A 16,829-nucleotide genomic window follows, 5' to 3' on the forward strand; every position below is an offset into this window, starting at 1 on the left:
AACTATGTTTGGGAGGATGCATAAGTAATAAACAAACTACATTTTATTATTTACTAGCTTTTACTGAGCTTTTAGTAACACATTTACTGAGGTGCAATGTCTTGCTCCTGCAGTGATGTAGGAAGATCTATTTGTATCTATAAAGTGATGAAGACCTCTCCCTTTATTCCCTGCAAGACTGGGTCAAAAATGTTTGTATAGAAAATTTATTTAATGACATAATATATTTATAAGGTTGCAGGGAAAAAACCCCCACAATTCTGTAATACACTGAGAACTTCTTAACCACTGGACTTTAAATAAGTTCTTATTACACCTAGTACAGCTCTGATAAAGAGAAAACAGCATTCATGGAGCTTAATGCAGGCATTTTGGCACCTGAACTTCACTGCTAAGTCATATTTTGTACTGTTCCTGCTCTCAGCAAGAATTTAGGGCCACTGCATTCTGTATTACCCAAGAAACTAGCCAGTAAGGTCAGCTCCTTCTCTTCTACTGCAGAGCAACTTTTTTACCATTGTAAGCATAACTATCTTCATTCACTTCACTGACCAGGCTAGTTAGAACGAACATAATAAATCCCTGCCTAGAATTATGTTTGAAAGGAATGCATAAAGTACAGTTTCTCCTAGGTAATGAAGTACATCTTGAATTTAATTTCTTCAAGTATGTCTTAATAACAATAAAAAGGAGGAAATCTACCCTTTTTTGTAAGGGTATTATTCACCCAGGAGAGATGCTCTCCTTTCTAGATTCAGTAAGTACAGTATTGTATTATAGAAGTCTTAAGTCTGTGTGTTCCAAACTACCAGAAGCTTACATGCACTTCAGTGAAAAAGATCAGGTTAGCCATATTTTGCAAAACTGCTATTTATAAAGATTAAAGGTAAAGATTAATAGGTAAAGAGAAACCTTTTATATATGATTTGCTCTATCAACTCAAGATGGCAGACTATTCTATATACAACATATAGAATATATGTTATGAATATTCAGGTATTCTCTCCTAATACCAAATTGTCACAGGTTAGAAGCAAGCTAAAAATATAAAAGATGCTTATTCGCTTGTCTTGCTGCAATGAAAATTTTAGGAAACATGACTGGAACATCAAGCCAAAGTACTTCAACTGAATCATGTTTTTCTCTATTTCATTGTACAGTTAGCTATATGCAGTAAGGAGAAAAACTGTTTAAGGAGAATAGGAAACATGGCATTACACTTCAATAACCATCTCACCTTGGAAATGATGTCACAGTGCAAACAGCCTCATTTTCTTTGAGTACAGAAGCAGCTTCTTGACGTCTTTTCCTCATGTTGTCTTGCACAGTGTTGAACTCAGACATGGTTCCCCCATATGGCTGCCCAGGTGTCCCCTCAATCATGTAACTTCCATATTCTGGTCTCCAGAGTGTTGGGTGGCTATAATAAAATAATAGCCTCATGTAAATATTACAGCAACTTTAAAAAACATTAATATTTGGGAGAATTACAGAAATTAATACCACTTGCAAGAAAAAACCTCCTAAATTTTATTATTTGAGAGTAACACAATGTACCTCACCGCCAGGAGGCAGTACAAAGAAAATAAGGCACAGTTTGGCAGTAATAGTGTTGCTGTGTGGTGCAGCAAGCAGAATTTGTTTACGTCAAATTGCAATCACCTTTAGTATCTGTCTCAGGCTCTGTTTCTTGGGGTTTTAACTAAAACTGGAAAGTACAGAACCCTCTACTGCTTTCACAGTGCAAGGTATGACAAAAGTTCTGTTCCATTTCTTATTTTTACTGCCTGTCCTGTTTTACAAATTTATCGGGTTAAGAGTAAAATGCAGTTTAAGTGCACCTAGTCACCCCTAAAAAGAAGTACCTTTCCATGCCCTTGTGAAGCCATGCCTACTCTATGGAGCACACCCTACCACAGGCAGAGCAACTTCTTACTATTCTCCTGACAGTAGCCGTTTTGACATTAAAAGCAAAGGGGTTCCTTCTTGTAGGCTTTCACTAGTCTCCCTACCAAGAAAGACAGAAAGGGAAGAAGCCTTACTGGAAGAGGAGGTTAAGGCCCAGAGAGAAGCTGACAGGCCCAGGGGAAAAAAGCCTTTCATCTCTACCCTCCTGTAAGCTATGACCTGCTTTTGGCTCTCTTCAGCCAAAACACTTTGCTGTCTCTGGTCTCATTTCTCTGCTGCCATCAGTTCGAAGGTTATTCACAGTTCTCTGAATAGTTGAAATAGGGACATATTCTAATTATTCCTCAAAACTCCACAGGGGAGGATAGGGAAAAACTTTCCTGCCAACCTTACATCTACATTCCTAATTCTTCCAGAAACGGGAGAGTGCTCCTACAGACAACAGGCTTCCCTATACAGCCCTCACTTGCTCCTGTAGTCAGACATACAGGAACAAGTGCACACACACATATGCTTTATGGGGCAGGGATTACTGTGTACACACAGACAAAAAATCAGAGCAAGACAAAAAAATACCCAAACTACAACTTCTGTGGGCTTACCATTACATTCTCCTTTTTTTCAAAGCATAATATAAAAAGCACATGGACTGCCTGCAAGTGTGCTCAAAATCTTTCACTTCCTGAACCCCAGATTTATCTGAAAATATCAGTATCTGTGGTTTACAGTTTTACCAACAGCAGATTTGAATGTTAAGCCAGGTTTACAAAATTCTGTACAGTACTGTAGCAGGAGGATTAAAAAAAAAAAAGAAACAGGAAACAGCTACTCACTTTGGGTTTACCTTCTCCCCCTTTTCTTGCAGTGTTTGAAGAACTTCTTCACCACAGAGTGCCAGGCGCACTTTCTTATTCTCATGGTCAAATTTTACTAACATATATTCCACCTTGTAAATAATAAAAACAAAACAAACAATTAAACAGTAAGGTTTTGTTCTGACACAAACACAGTGGCACACAGTTTTAAGCATCAACTAGAAAAAAGATGTCACAGTGAACTTTACACAAACTTAAAAACCATCACTAACTGTGAATGTGGTAAGCAGTACTGATGAAGATGTATGCAGGCTTATTTCATCTTGAATAAAGAATGCAAATTCCTTGAAATCAGCCTTGAAATTTCTTTCCCTCCATTTCTAATTTGGGATATTTCACCAAAAAAAGTCCTGAATTTGTATTTGCCTCCATTATTTTTAGACAAGAAAAAATTAAAACCCATGCAAGCATGACATTTCACTGTTATTTCATGAGTTACAACCTTTGGTGCTGACAAAAAACCCCACCAAACAAACAAAAAAAAGGGAGTCATTCTACAAGACATCCATTTACACCCATCACTTGTTGGAGCTAATAAAGACTAGCACAATGCCTCACTGGGCACAGGACAGGGGTTTCCCCTGCTACTTGATTCAGCTTTGCTGCCATATTTTCTTCTCCTCCTGCCCAGTGGTGTACCTTTCCCTTAGACCTCTGCCTCCTTGCCCCTGTTCCTACCCCAGTGTGCAACCCACACTCGATCCAACAAGCCACTAACGACAGCAGTGCTGCATCCCAGCACTAGAGAATATTGTTTCCCTAAAAGAGATTATCTGAAAGCAGCCAAACTTGGAACACTCTCATCTCAAACTTTCTAATCTCCATGCATACTTGCTGTCAAAGTTCCTGTAAAGACTTCTAGAGTGCTAACCAGCACAGCAATCTAACAGCCTCCTGGACCTTGTAGCCCTTAAATACTTACTGATACACTCTATTTCCTAGCACCTATTCGGCAGGGGTTGCTTTGCGATGTTCTGGGAAGTGTGAAAGACAAACCAGTGCCCAAGTGCAATGTATTGCCTACCATGTAAAAACAGAAGTCGCACACAGAAACGTGTTACCAAGATACTGGTTTTCAAACCCCCTGACTGGACCAGCGGTCATATCCAGTGCTTTTGTTGGAGGCTCTCAAACTGCTGCCTCCAAGACTTCCATAAATCATCTAGTTCAAACATCAACTTACAGTTAAAAATTCAGGCTGCAGTTCCACAGTTAGAACTTGTCAGAGGTTTTGCACTGTGCTCCTCTGTTTCATTTTCCAACACTGCCTAGAGCCGTATCCTTCTGTGCTTTACAGATATGACTGCTCCAGCCCCAGGAGATCAGATTCATGCAAGATGCTGATGGATACCAACTCATGGCAACTTCTGTTTTGTACAGAAGTCTGATGTGTACAGGAAAGCAACTTGCCAAAACACAGGGAACTTTTGCCATGTTTTCCAGCACACTGGAAGTGGATTTGTAGGCTTCATCTTCGTTGGTTGCTTCAGTGTCCATGGAAGAGTTATTGCTTGCTACTGTGATAAAAAATACAATCCACTGCTGAGATTTGCAATTAAATCTCAAGCAGCATTATCCAAGAGTGTTTGTAATTCTACAGAATCTGATCAGACACAAACTCTGGAGAGACTCATTCAGCAATTTTTTAAGATCAAATTTTAATTCCCTAAAGAAAAATAATGATTTCTAATTTCCGTGCAAGACAACACTTCTTTGTGTAGTGTACTTTGTGGTTTGTGTGTACTATGCCACAATAATCTACTTGAGATAACTACAGACTATAGTCAACCAGAACACATTCCAATACTGATTTAATTATTACCTAGTACCAGTCTCTCCAGTAACACTTGACCCTGATTACTGGCAAGAAAAATGGACTTTCACACCTTCCAGTCTCCTACACGTTCAACATCATCTCCTGCTTTGTAAAAGCGTTCTCACTAGTAGCCGGCCTAAACTAGAGAGGGTATGTGAGTCCACAGGTGTGAGCCACACATATGGACACAGAATGGGCATCAAGCCCACCGCATGCATGGTGAATACATAAATATGCTACTACCATTAGCCTCCTGTCTTAGAAATCCCCCTCCAAAGGTAGCTGTAATGACCTGCTGGTGAGAACACTGTACTTCTCTATAAACGGAATTACAAGTTTCACAAAAGAAAATAAGCCAAAAGGGTAAAGAAACATTAAGCCAAGAAGGCAAACCCAAAGAAATCAGTGTTTCATATTCCAAGTACAGTAGTGAATATACTGTATTTATGCATCTAGCTTTAGAAACAATTATTATTCTTGCCTCCGGAAACATTGACTAAATCTTCAAAGCTGTCTTAACACAGAGAAGATCTGCCATTTATTTAAATGAGAAAAGAAAAAAACTTCAGACAGCTGCCAACAGTTCCAAGTAACCCACAGAGTATCTTGACAACAGAGGGACTGACTGAATGGGCATCCTTAAAGAATGTAATTTAGGCTCATCAAAAGATTTACCCTACAGCTACAAAGAAAAAAAACAAATGCAGAGTTCACATATTTTTACATTCAACTTCAGCTCATCATTCACAGCCTTCTCACATGTTTTCGATCCACAATAAAGTTTAGAGAAATGCAGCCAAGCTGAGAGAATCAGCACGCCTGGCAGAGATTCGAGTCCAAGGGCCACCAAATACGTGGGATTTCACCCAACATTCATAATTCATCATTTTGCCAAGCTCTTCAGAGTTCACTATTCCCTCTAATTTTAACTATTTTAACTAAGGCTCCTTAGCAAGCAGCAAAATACATATCAGGTCAAACTACTGAAGCAGATGGCTGACTTAGAGCCAGCTAGGACAGTGCACACTGCTGTGGTAAGGAAGGTGGCCACTTTGGACCCAAGTTCCCAGTCAGTGCTCTCACCCTGCAGCAAACCCTACATATCTCTATCCTCTGGCCAGTACCTGCTGCAAGGATGCTGAGGACAAGATACTGGAAAGCAGTGCCATGGAAAGGGACCTGGGGGTCCTGGTTGATGGCAAGTTGAATATGAGTCAGCAGTGCCCTGGCAGCCAGGAGGGCCAACCCTGTCCTGGGGAGCATCAGGCAAAGCATTTCCAGCCGGTTGAGGGAGGGAACTGTCCCGCTTTGCTCTGCACTGGTGCAGCCTCACCTTGAATTTTTGGGCATTTTGTGTGCATTTTTGGGCACCACAATACAAGAAAGATATTAAGCCATTAGGGAGTGTCCAAAGGAGGGCAATGAGGATGGTGAAGACCCTGGAGGGGAAGCCATATGAGGAGTGGCTGAGGTCACCTGGTCTGTTCAGTCTGGAGAAGAGGAGACTGAAGGGAGACCTCCTTGCAGTCTACAACTTCCTCATGAGAGGAAGAGGAGGGACGGGTGCTGATCTCTTCTCTGAGGTGATCAGTGACAGAACCCAAGGGAATGAAGTTGTGTCAGGAGAGGTTTAGGTTGGATATTAAGAAAAGGTTCTTCACCCAGAGGGTGAAGGGTACTGGAACAGGCTCCCCAGGGAAGTGTTCAGAGCACCAAGGCTGACAGAGTTCAAGAAGCATTTGGACAATGCTCTCAGGTGTGACTCTTGAGGATGGTCCTGTGCAAGGCTAGGAGTTGGACTCGATGATTCTTGTGGGGCCCTTCCAATTCAGCATATTCTGTGTGTGATTTTGTGTGAAGATGTGGTCTCCCAGCTTCTCCCTGCAGCCAGCCATGCTCAGCACGCTCTGAGTGGACGAATCTCTCCGACAAGCCCAGGTCTGTCTGGCTCTCAGAAGTGCTGTAACACCTTACCAGGCAAAGGAACAACAGTTTGGCCAGCAAGGTTGCAAAGGGAAAGCTTTAAATTCACACACACATAGAGCAAGCCTAAAAAAATGTATTGTTCATAGTTAAATGCATTAGAAAAGCAAATAAATTCTTTATTCAAGCAAATACTCTAACAGAACTACCCATGAGCCAACATAAAGAAAAACTGTTCTTTACAGGTTTCCTTCCTCTCAACTACTGGCTTGCAATGTACTGCATCTACAAAGTACTTCCACGCCAGCTCAACTCCACTGCCGAATCTTCTCGGGAAGCAGAATGCACCATTAGCTTGCTAGCAGAACAGCCCCCAGAATGGCATTACTTCACTTACTGCAATTATTTCTCTGAGTTTGCTACAAAGAAAATTTCAGGCTTTTGAAAATTCTTTGATGTCGCCTCTGTAAATACAAGTGAGACCTTGAAGCCTCTCAGCTGTGGAGAACCACAACCACTCTCCACTCCTTAAGTCAAACAGTTCTGCTAGTCTTGCCTGGTGGCAAAGTGAAAGATGATAGTTCTGTGGCAATGGGTAAGCATGTCTGAAATTGTGTTTGAATGCCTGAGTTATTTGACCATAACTACACATATATTATTTCTGCATAAAGTGCGCTTCTTAAAAATGAAGGTGTTATCAGTCAAACAATCCTTTAGCACTAATTCCAAGTAATGAGGAGAACCGAAATTGTCACACATGCTACACTGTTGTCTTCAATGCAGGCTCACTGCCTGGTGTGTAGTGCCAATTCATACACCAAGACAAGGTATTTCTATTTAATCATAGAATTGTCAAGGTTGGAAAAGACCTTTAAGATCATCCAGTCCAATCGTCAGCCCAGCACTATCACTGTAATCCCTCAACTGCATCATGCACTGCCAGATCCAGATGCCTCTTAAGCACCTCAAGGAATGGTGACTCCATCACCTCCCTGGGCAACCTATTCCAATGCCTGACCACCCTAACAGTGAATAACTTTTTTCTAATATCTAATCTGAATCTCCCCTGTCTCAGCTTAAGGTTTCATTCTTAATTTGTGCAAAGTAGGGAGCTAGGTGGTAACCCACAAAAGGCTAGTTACCTGATCATCAAAACTTTATACCATTTATACATTTTAGCAAACGAAGAAATCACAGTTCATTGACCACAAGTTACATAGTTCTCTTATTAATCGGTATTCTACCTTCTATTGGTTAAATGACTCTCGCTTTTCATGCTAATTAGTCCACATGCTCGGTCTTTCTCTTCTTTTGGGTTGGTGGGTTGTGAGTCAGTCCTGGGAAGCTCCCTCTACTGAAATTACCTTTTATCCAGTTGGAGCTGATCTCAGCACAGTTGCTGAGTTGGCTGTGTTAGTTTCTTCCTTATCTTGGGAGTTGTGCCAAATGTCCTCGTGGCCTGTAAATTGTGTTCTTTGTGCCCACTATCAGTAGTACATCCTTCTGCCCAAGCTTTACTAACCTCTCCCCCTAGATCTGAGATTACTGAGCATGTCAAGCCCTAAACCTTAACAAGGCAATTCTACCAACAAGTAATTTGTTTTTCCAGCAACTGGACATCAACATTGTATCAACTGTCCAAATAATTGCCGTGGCAGTGGTCTGCTTCCCAATATCAAATCCCTCCTCAAACACTCAGTTTAACACTATCATGCTGAGTACACAGGGAACAAAAACTATGTAACAGCTAAGAGTAAAATCTCTGCTCTAGAGTTAATGTTAAAATTCTTTTAACAAGTGTTTTCCACGAGTTACTTCTGCCTACCAGAACATAAGAAAGCACAGAGTCTGGACTTTAGTAAGCTCAGAAGTAAGGCGCTGAGAAGATGACAGAAGAGATGAAAATAGTTTAGAAGAATTATCTGAAGAGAAGTTTTTTTGAGAGAAAAGCAATGCAAGCTTGCACACTCTGTAGCTATGAAAAACAGTACCTTGCATTAGCCTTGTACCACACTCCTGACCGTCCCTCTCAGATGTAGATGCCCCATGTCTGGAAGTGTTCAAGGCCAGTTTCGAAGGAGCTTTTAGCAACCTGGTATAATGGAAGATGTCCTTGCCCACAGCATGGAGTTCAAGTAGATGATCTCCCAACTCAAACCATTCTGTGCTTCTAAAAAACCTCATCACAAGGGACTCATGGTCTACTGCTGTTTCTCAAAGGCAATCTTAATGACAGCTTCTTTCTCCTTCCACTTGGCAGCTATTGCCACACATGCTTGGAGAAATTGTTAGGAATCTCTTCATACAAGCCTTCCCTCAGGCATGCAGCTTTACAAGAAACTGAAATTTTTCCCTAAACATCCAATGAGGTCTCATGGCTTTGTTTACTACTACCAGAAGCCACTATCAACACTTAAGTATGCCTCATATATTTATGTATACAGTAGAAAACAAAAACTAAGGTAAACTTTCCTCTCAAGAGCATCAACGAAACAAACCCCTTTTCCCCAGTTATTAAGCTCACATAGAAAAAAAAAAGTAGTTCCTCTATATATTTGGTCAGCTAATATACCATTAAAATACCACTACCATTAAATGACAGCCTAGAGAACAAACTTTTAATAACTTGACTGTTCATTAAAGAACCTCTGCCACAGTGTTAGATGGAAAAAGCAAGTATTTTCTGTAAGTACAAATACTTCTGACGCATGTAGATCATAATATTCAAGATGGTTTTTTTAATGTAGTTATTTTCTTACTACTGCTGTGATAAAACATGGAGCCACAGAAATAATCAGCTGGTAATATACCAATAATGAAGGGTTTACTGGTTTACAAGGGCTGAGTCGAAGTCCCGCGGGAGGTAAATTCAGAGAGAAACAAGTCTGGAAGTGCCACAGAGACTGCTTACCCCGCTTCTAGCCAGCAAGCCCCAAAACTGCACACTGGCATGATGCAAGGAATTTCCACACTCATGAGATTACTATGGATGTTCTCTGCAACAGAAATAATTGCAAAAATCTGCCACAAACAGCTGAACCAAGATTCAAATATAATTCCCAAAATGCTTATTTTGAATAAGCAGATTTGAAGTGGCCGATCCAACGAACAAAGCACCATCACCAGCTCTATACAAAACCAACTCAGAGAAACCATGTCCCAGAAACAAAGCACAACTCAGTGCTTTAAAACAAAGCAATTTCAGCACACTGGTATATTGCAGCAGTTTGTATGAAGTGAGAATGTGAGATCATCACAATAGTGATGATGAATCTGTATAACGATTTGGTTGAATTTTTTTTAAAGACCCCCTATTACTGACATTCAGGAAAATGCAACCACTATTTTTGTGATTCTGTTTTATTCATAAGATATACAACAAAGAGCTAGTTAGAAAGCTTCAGACAAACGCTAAAGAAACCCCGCAAGTCACCTACAATTATCTAAGTGGTTTGGATAAATGGACAAACATCTTGCAGCACACGGAGTTTAAAAAAAATCCTAATAAACCATCTATTCTTGTTGTTCCTGTAACTGTCTATCTCAGCTTCAAAGCTATCATGTGGCATCTTGTTCTACAGGACACCTAGGCTTTGTAAAGTAAATAACTATCTTAAAAGGACATCTTCTGCTTTTCTGTTCCATTAGGTTAGCCAAATTTCTTGTAAAGTGAGAAAAGAACACTGCCTTTCCTGTACACTATGATGCTCTCTGAACCTACTCCTTTGTTTATCAGTTCTGGTCCTTTCTTATCTCTTTTTGAACATTTTTGTGCACAAGTGTCTCTCACCAAGCCTCATTGTTGTCTTTTAGCAAAGAGATGACTAAAACTTCAACTGTGTATTTTAGAGATAGCAGCTGTACTTATTTTATGCAGCTGGTGAGCTAGATTCACCATTGCTAAAAAATGCCCTAGATTTTTTCCTGGTTTTAAATGGGTGACAGACAAACCAGAGCCTCAAATTGTGTGCATTTGAACCCAAATCCATTTCCTTAAGATGCTGCAGTAATTTTACCAGTCTGAAGTTCTGCAGACTGTAAAGTAACATCTCTGATCATATCACTTATATATTGCTACTGCCCTGAAAAAAACCAAACCAGAACAGGCTATAAACTCTAGTAAGACATTAATGCAATTGCTAGTTACCTAGGAAGAATCACTCAAAAGGAAATGCAGCTCTTTTCACAGCCCAGCCTTTCATTAGGAAAAGGGAGAAAGCTTTAAAGAGTCACGCATCTTCTAAATAGGAGCAATACTTTTGGGACATTCTGGTAGAAACCTCTGGCCTCTTGCAGCACCTGAGAAGGGCTGCTTTGCTTCTTGCATGAGGAAGTGCTGATTAGCAACTGTTCCTTTTAATTCTCATTTAACTTATTTACAAGGTATAATTAAAAAACTAAAGGATAAGGAGGGGAATAAATCAAATGTACAGGAGAAAGACCAAAGGAAGCTTAAAAAGGGCTGAGAAAGAAGTAACAGGAAGAAAATAAAACAAACAACCAAACCCAAAACCAAACTAGAATTGACTCAGTAAGATTTCAACTTGCAAGCAGTGCAGTGGCACATTTTTCATGCTGCCTCATACACATCATTATCAAACCTATTTAAGGGCCTCCAAATTTCACTTCAAGTTTCCATTAAGAAAACAAGTTTTTAAAAGCTGAAGATGCTTCTTGTGTGCTGGGTTCCAACACTGACAGGAATAAGACTCATACACAACAAAAGGGTCATTATGTCCAATTTCACTAAACAAGGCTGAGAAAGTCAGATTCCCATTTCATCCACATATACTTTCAAACAAAACTGTCGTGTTTTGCCCATGCTTGCTTTTTACATCCCTTCCTTCTGAGGGGATCTCCCTCCAGCACACCTTTCTTGAAATTTTCATATGCTGAAGCAGCTCCTCCTTAGTCTTTGCAGACTGTGGAAGACAAGTATTACATGCACACACGAACACATGCATCTGTAGTTAAGCATGAGCTGCCGTGACTCGTACACTTGTGTGCACACAGAACAAAGCAGCAGCAGTGAGCCCAGCCAAGGGCCAGCCATTCCACTTGTCTGATCTGAGTGTCTGCATAAAGCTGCAGAGAGAAATTTAAGCAATGTCCATCACTTAGAGGAATGCAATCAGCACACAAGAGGCACTAAACAGCACAGGAGACTAATAATGCACTGGCACAGAAGAGAGCTTTTTGGGACAAAAGCTAGGAAGCAGCAGAATAGGCTTTGTCTAAAACCCTTTAAACTCTTCTAGTTTTAAACTACTAAGATCTGCCAAGCTGCACAAACTAATTGTTTCGCATAGTATCTGCTAACTCTACTGGAGTCCTAACACACAATATTGAAAAGCTGCAGGTTTTTGATTCTGAAATAAAAACCAAAACAAAATAAAACTTAATGATCATGACTCTGTAAATCCAAAGTTTAGCATACATTATTGCATGGAAGAGGAAGATGAAAACACAAGGAGATCATACTTGTTAACGTGACAGGGTCTCATCAGCAGATCTAATTGTTGCCCAATTTTTGTGAGCATTAAGGCACGGATAGTAAAGCAGGGTTTGATGAGGGATAATGAGATAGTTCACTGCTTTGTATTCCCCACAGTCAGGAGAAGTCAAGCATAAACAGAGAGGCCAACTGTCAGTTTTAAATGAGGTAGAAGGATGATTAAGAGGCAAAAGACCTTTACCTGCAAATGCAGATTCAAGGAGACCTTTAGAAAGCTTTTTTTAAAGCAAGTCTTATTCTGTTACAGTCACATTTTGTAGGCTTTTTTTTTTCCACTGCAAAGACTTCATGGTTGCAGAAAACAGAATAAAAAAGAACTTACCTCAAAAGAGATAACAGCTCTTGGTTCTACTAACCCTGCAAGCAGTAAGAGAGCTGACTTTTCAAAAGGCAGCAAAAACAGTGTTTTGACCTTTCCAGCTCTTTACTCAGGAGAAGACAAGAGTACTAGGGAATGCTACCCTGCAATGCAAGTTGTGATGCTGTCTTGCTCCCTTCAAAACAGATGCCATCAGCCTTTAGCACTTAGCCTCAACACTTCTGCCTGGCACCCAAGGAACAGAAAGCACACGATGATTTCCCAGTTTCATTCCCTTGGGATCTCAGGGAATGGAGGCCCTAGGAAGTTACAAGCATCCTTGAGATTAGCTCAGTTGTTAGAGCCTGATGCTAATAACACCAGGGTTGTGGGTTTGATCCCTGTATGGGTCACTCACTTAAAAGCTGGTCTTGATGATCCTTGTGGGTCCCTTCCAACTCAGAATATTCTGTGATCCCAAAGGACCACCACAGTTTTATAATGAGTTTTACAACACACACTGAAAAGTGGAGTCCTGTTGAAAACAAAACCAAAGCAGAGGCTAGTTCTATACCACTGAGTAAACACAGTATTTCCTTTTCACAGTGGGATCACCTAGATGGTGACAACCTCTAAAGCATTCACACATATGCCCTGAAAGACAAACTCAGTATGTACTAAAAAAGTTGGCTTTTTTCCTCATGAGCATTCCTTAAAAAAATTAGAAAATACATTTTTCACCAAACATTGTCTCAGAAACATCTCTTGAACACAAAAGTAATTTTGTTTTTTCTGATTTTATCTCTACCATTACATGAGTGTTGTCATCTTCATTCTTGATTTCTATCTTCAAGAAGTTTTTAAAATAATTAAACACCCTCAGGCTATGACTTTACACATGAAGGTCAAAGTGCACAAAAGGTTTTTTATGAAAACTGTCCAATTAGTCAGTTGATTCATCTAAGCTGCATATAAACGTGGTGCCACTTTCTAATAACCAGATATTTGGGAGGAAAAATGGAAAACAAATTTACTGCTTTCTGCACTAGTCTATCTACAGCACAGTTCAAGGAAGTTATGGGCAGAGGTACAGTTTTGCGTTTGCACAACAAGAGCAGACTGGCTACAAGTCCCTGGTCCATTAACACACTCCTAAATGGTGTGTTACATAAAAATATATAATTGCACAACACAGTAGAACATAGGTAAGTTGCCACACCTGAGTTTATTACCATTTGTTAAAATGAAGAGGTAGTTGATGAACTGGGTTACCTGATCTTCTCTGAATGTTCACAGGCATTTCAAAAACTGCTCTTACCTCTCATCAAAATAACAGCTTTAATGATACTGTTCTTAAAATTCTGCCTCTTGCCATGCTGGGCATGATAGAAGAAAACTGTGAATCTCCTTAAACATAATGCACCACATTTACTGGGCATAAATACTTTGTTCAGTACGGTCCCCCAGCTGAAGGAAGAAAGAGGCTGCCAGAGTCCAGTCTCACCATACAGCTAAGATTACCAAGTGACCAGCTGTGGGTGCTGCAGAGGTTCTGCATGACCCTTTCCTCCACATGCTCCTGCTCCTTTCCTCACATTAAGCACAATTTGTTGGATCAAGCAGTGAACAGCTGAAGCTCTGCTGAGAAAACAAACCATCCTCAAAACTGAACGGGAGAAGAGTTTTCTGCTGGGTTAACTTCTCGAACTCAGATGGCCAGCAAAAACACAAGGCAGGCAGCAGAAACACAAGCCTGGAGCATGGGAGGGAAGCTTGCTAATGGATGAACCTTAGCTATCTTATGAAATCTCACTCTGAGAAAGCAAGGAGAACTAAAATCTAACACCCATAGAAAAATGAGCATCCTATCTTAAAGATTAATGAGAAAACCCTCAAGCTAAGTCTCAGAGCAATATGCAGACTGTCTATATTCCTGGACTCAAGGCTGTGAGGCTTTTTTGTCAGCATAATTTCAGTCATATAAGACGTAGGAACACAGAGACATCAGACATATTTATATTTAAATATAAAAGTATATTTAAATCTCCTGAGTCCATACCACTCTGGCTGCAAAACTCTGTGGTGTAGACAACACATATTTTCACTGAACAGATTTTAGTAGCCAAGCCCCCATTCACTCACAGAAGCAGCTCCTGCTGTTACGTGAACAGTGACAGGAATTCCTTAAAAGAAGTACAGACTTTAAGAGACAAGTTCTCTCAAAGTGCTCATGGTGAACAGCATTTCCTTTGGCAAAGAGCATCTGTGAACAGCTACTGGTACCACCTGGATAAAGTTTTCTCACAAGTCCCTTTGCCGTTCAGAAAGCAAACTGTGCATGACACAGAGATGCAATGGCCAAGTTCCCACGTTGTTCACATCCTACTCTGCTCTTCCAACTTCCCTGCAGTCACATCACAGACACCTCTTAAGTGACCAACGCTGGACCTCACCCACACCACGATCAAGAATAGCCACTAGTGCAGCACATGTGAAGCTGCTCCCTGTCTCCAGGAGAAGCTGGGTCCCTCGGCCAATCCTACGGATCAATAGAGGAGACTGTGCTCCTCGCGGAGTGCTGTCAGGCTGTGGCACAATTCAGCACAGGTTTACAAGGCAATACGCCTAAGACTTGTGGCTAAAGTTACGGTGCTCGAGCACAAAGCACCTGTAACAAAGTTCAAGTCATGACCCGAGTAATCATCCTGATCCTTGTTTGGAAGGCAGGCTGACATGTACAGGACGCCCAGGAGACTCTGGGGTAAGGCAAGGCTCGGCAGGTCTCTTTCCACGGGGATCCAGGAGGGACACTGCGCGGCGAGAGGGCTGCCACCGCAGAGCCACTCGCACATCCTCTGTCCTGCTTCCCTCGCTCGCCTCCCAAAAACCGAGTCTGGGGCTAAGCTGGCACTGCTGTGGAGTCTAGGCACACACGTGCTTCACTCAGACCTCGCTCCAGAGAACATAAACTCCGGGGAAGGAGTGAGTGCTGCCGGGCATCACCGCCCCGGGAATACAACTCCCGAGGGGCTGCCCAGGCCAACCGACCGTTGCCAGGCGGGAACACTGGAAGCTGTGTTAGCGTTTCAGAAACGCTCAGAGTGGGGCAGCCGTGCTGGTAACGAGAGGTAATACGAGGGCAGCCGTGCTGCGCAACGACAGGCGGCGAGCGTGTGTGTGTGTGCGCGGGGTAAACAAAGCCCCGCCGGGCAGCCCCGCACCGTCCCCTCCCGCAGAGCCGCCGCGGCCGAGGGCCGGGCCCTCCCCGGGCACCGCGGCGGGCACGGCCCGGCCCGCACCCGAGCGGCACCTGCGCCCACCCGCGCAGGCGGCGGAGGCCGCGCCCGGCCGAGGTCTCACCCACCTCGTCGCCCCACTTGAGCACGTCCTTGTGGCGGTCGCGCAGAGCGCGGTAGATGTGGAGGAACTGGAGGATGCCGTGCCGCCGCACGTGCTCCGCGTGCCGCCGCGTCTCCTCCCAGCTCAGCGGCGAGCCCTGCGACAGCAGCCCCATGCCGGCCGGGAGCGGGGGAGGCCCGGGAGGCGAGCGGAGCCGTAGCGAGCAGAGCGGGTGCGCTCCGAGCTGCGGGTGCGCTCTGCACTCTGAGCCGCTGCGGCGGCCGCCCCGATCCCGGCGACGCACGTGACGGCGGCCGCGCGTCAGGCCGTGACTCAGCACTTTCCGTCGGCAGGCACCGCCCCCGCGGGCTGAGCGCGGGCTGAGCACGGCCCGGCGGCCCCGAGGTGCCCTGAGCGCGGGGCTGCCGGGGGAAGAACGGCGGGAGAGCCCTCGGGAAAGCGAATGGGGGGAACGGCTGCGCCGGCAGCGCCCGCGAGCGCCGCTGCCCCGCTCTCTCCGCGCACGCCCCGGGCACGGGGGAGGAGGTGTCGCTCGCGTGCGCAAGGCGACATGGCGGCGGGAGGGTGTCCGCGGCCCGGCCGGGGCAGCACAGGGCAGGGCAGGGCTTGCCGGGCTGGTGTTCCGAGTGGAAAGAGACCCTTATGTGACTGAAAGCGCCTAAAGAAAGGTCCTGAGTGAAAGCACGGACGGTGTGTGAGCGCTGCTGTGTATTTATTATAGATCGGAGCACACATCGCAAAGAAAATTATGATTGGAGTGGATGGAGTGAGATCCAGAGAGGTGACACCCCATCTCCCGGAGACGCCCTCCTCTGCATCTCTTGGCTTGCCGAACCCACATCTCGTGGTGCCAAGCACAGGCCCCTCTCGTGAAGTTGCTGAAAATGTGTTTGTTACCTGGGAATTGTCCTGGACCGAATCAGAACAGCATTGTCTCAGGAAAGAGGATGCGGGAGCATGTCAAGGCATTGACACAAAATAGAGGGAAGGCCTATTGGTGCTATGTCTTTACAAAATGAAGAGACAAAAGGCACTGAACCTTAATGTGAAGGGAAAGGCTCTCTCTGCTGTGCAGCAGAAATTCATTACTCCTGGACTCTTTTTTTTGTATACACAGAGGTCTGCATAGGCCTC

The 16,829-nt window shown here is 43.2% G+C and overlaps 1 protein-coding gene across 2 annotated transcripts in view; it reads right to left on the minus strand.

The window, feature by feature from the left end:
* GCLC (glutamate-cysteine ligase catalytic subunit) overlaps positions 1 to 16,081 on the minus strand; it is a 36,423-nt gene extending 20,342 nt beyond the window's left edge. The window contains exons 1-3 of one of the 2 annotated variants that reach the window (XM_027696013.1): positions 15,700 to 16,081; positions 2,742 to 2,854; positions 1,238 to 1,420 (exon numbers count right to left, since the gene is read on the minus strand). In XM_027696013.1, coding sequence (XP_027551814.1) covers positions 1,238 to 1,420; positions 2,742 to 2,854; positions 15,700 to 15,849 — 446 coding nt within the window. In that variant the 5' untranslated portion in view covers positions 15,850 to 16,081. The remainder of the gene's footprint in view (positions 1 to 1,237; positions 1,421 to 2,741; positions 2,855 to 15,699) is intronic. The other variant, XM_027696012.1, reaches the window with a different exon arrangement.
* Between the last annotated feature and the right edge of the window lie 748 nt (positions 16,082 to 16,829).

The sequence above is a fragment of the Neopelma chrysocephalum genome, unplaced genomic scaffold (genome assembly GCF_003984885.1).
Source record: "Neopelma chrysocephalum unplaced genomic scaffold, ASM398488v2 Primary Assembly neopelma1_104, whole genome shotgun sequence".
Classification (NCBI taxonomy): Eukaryota; Metazoa; Chordata; class Aves; order Passeriformes; family Pipridae; genus Neopelma; species Neopelma chrysocephalum.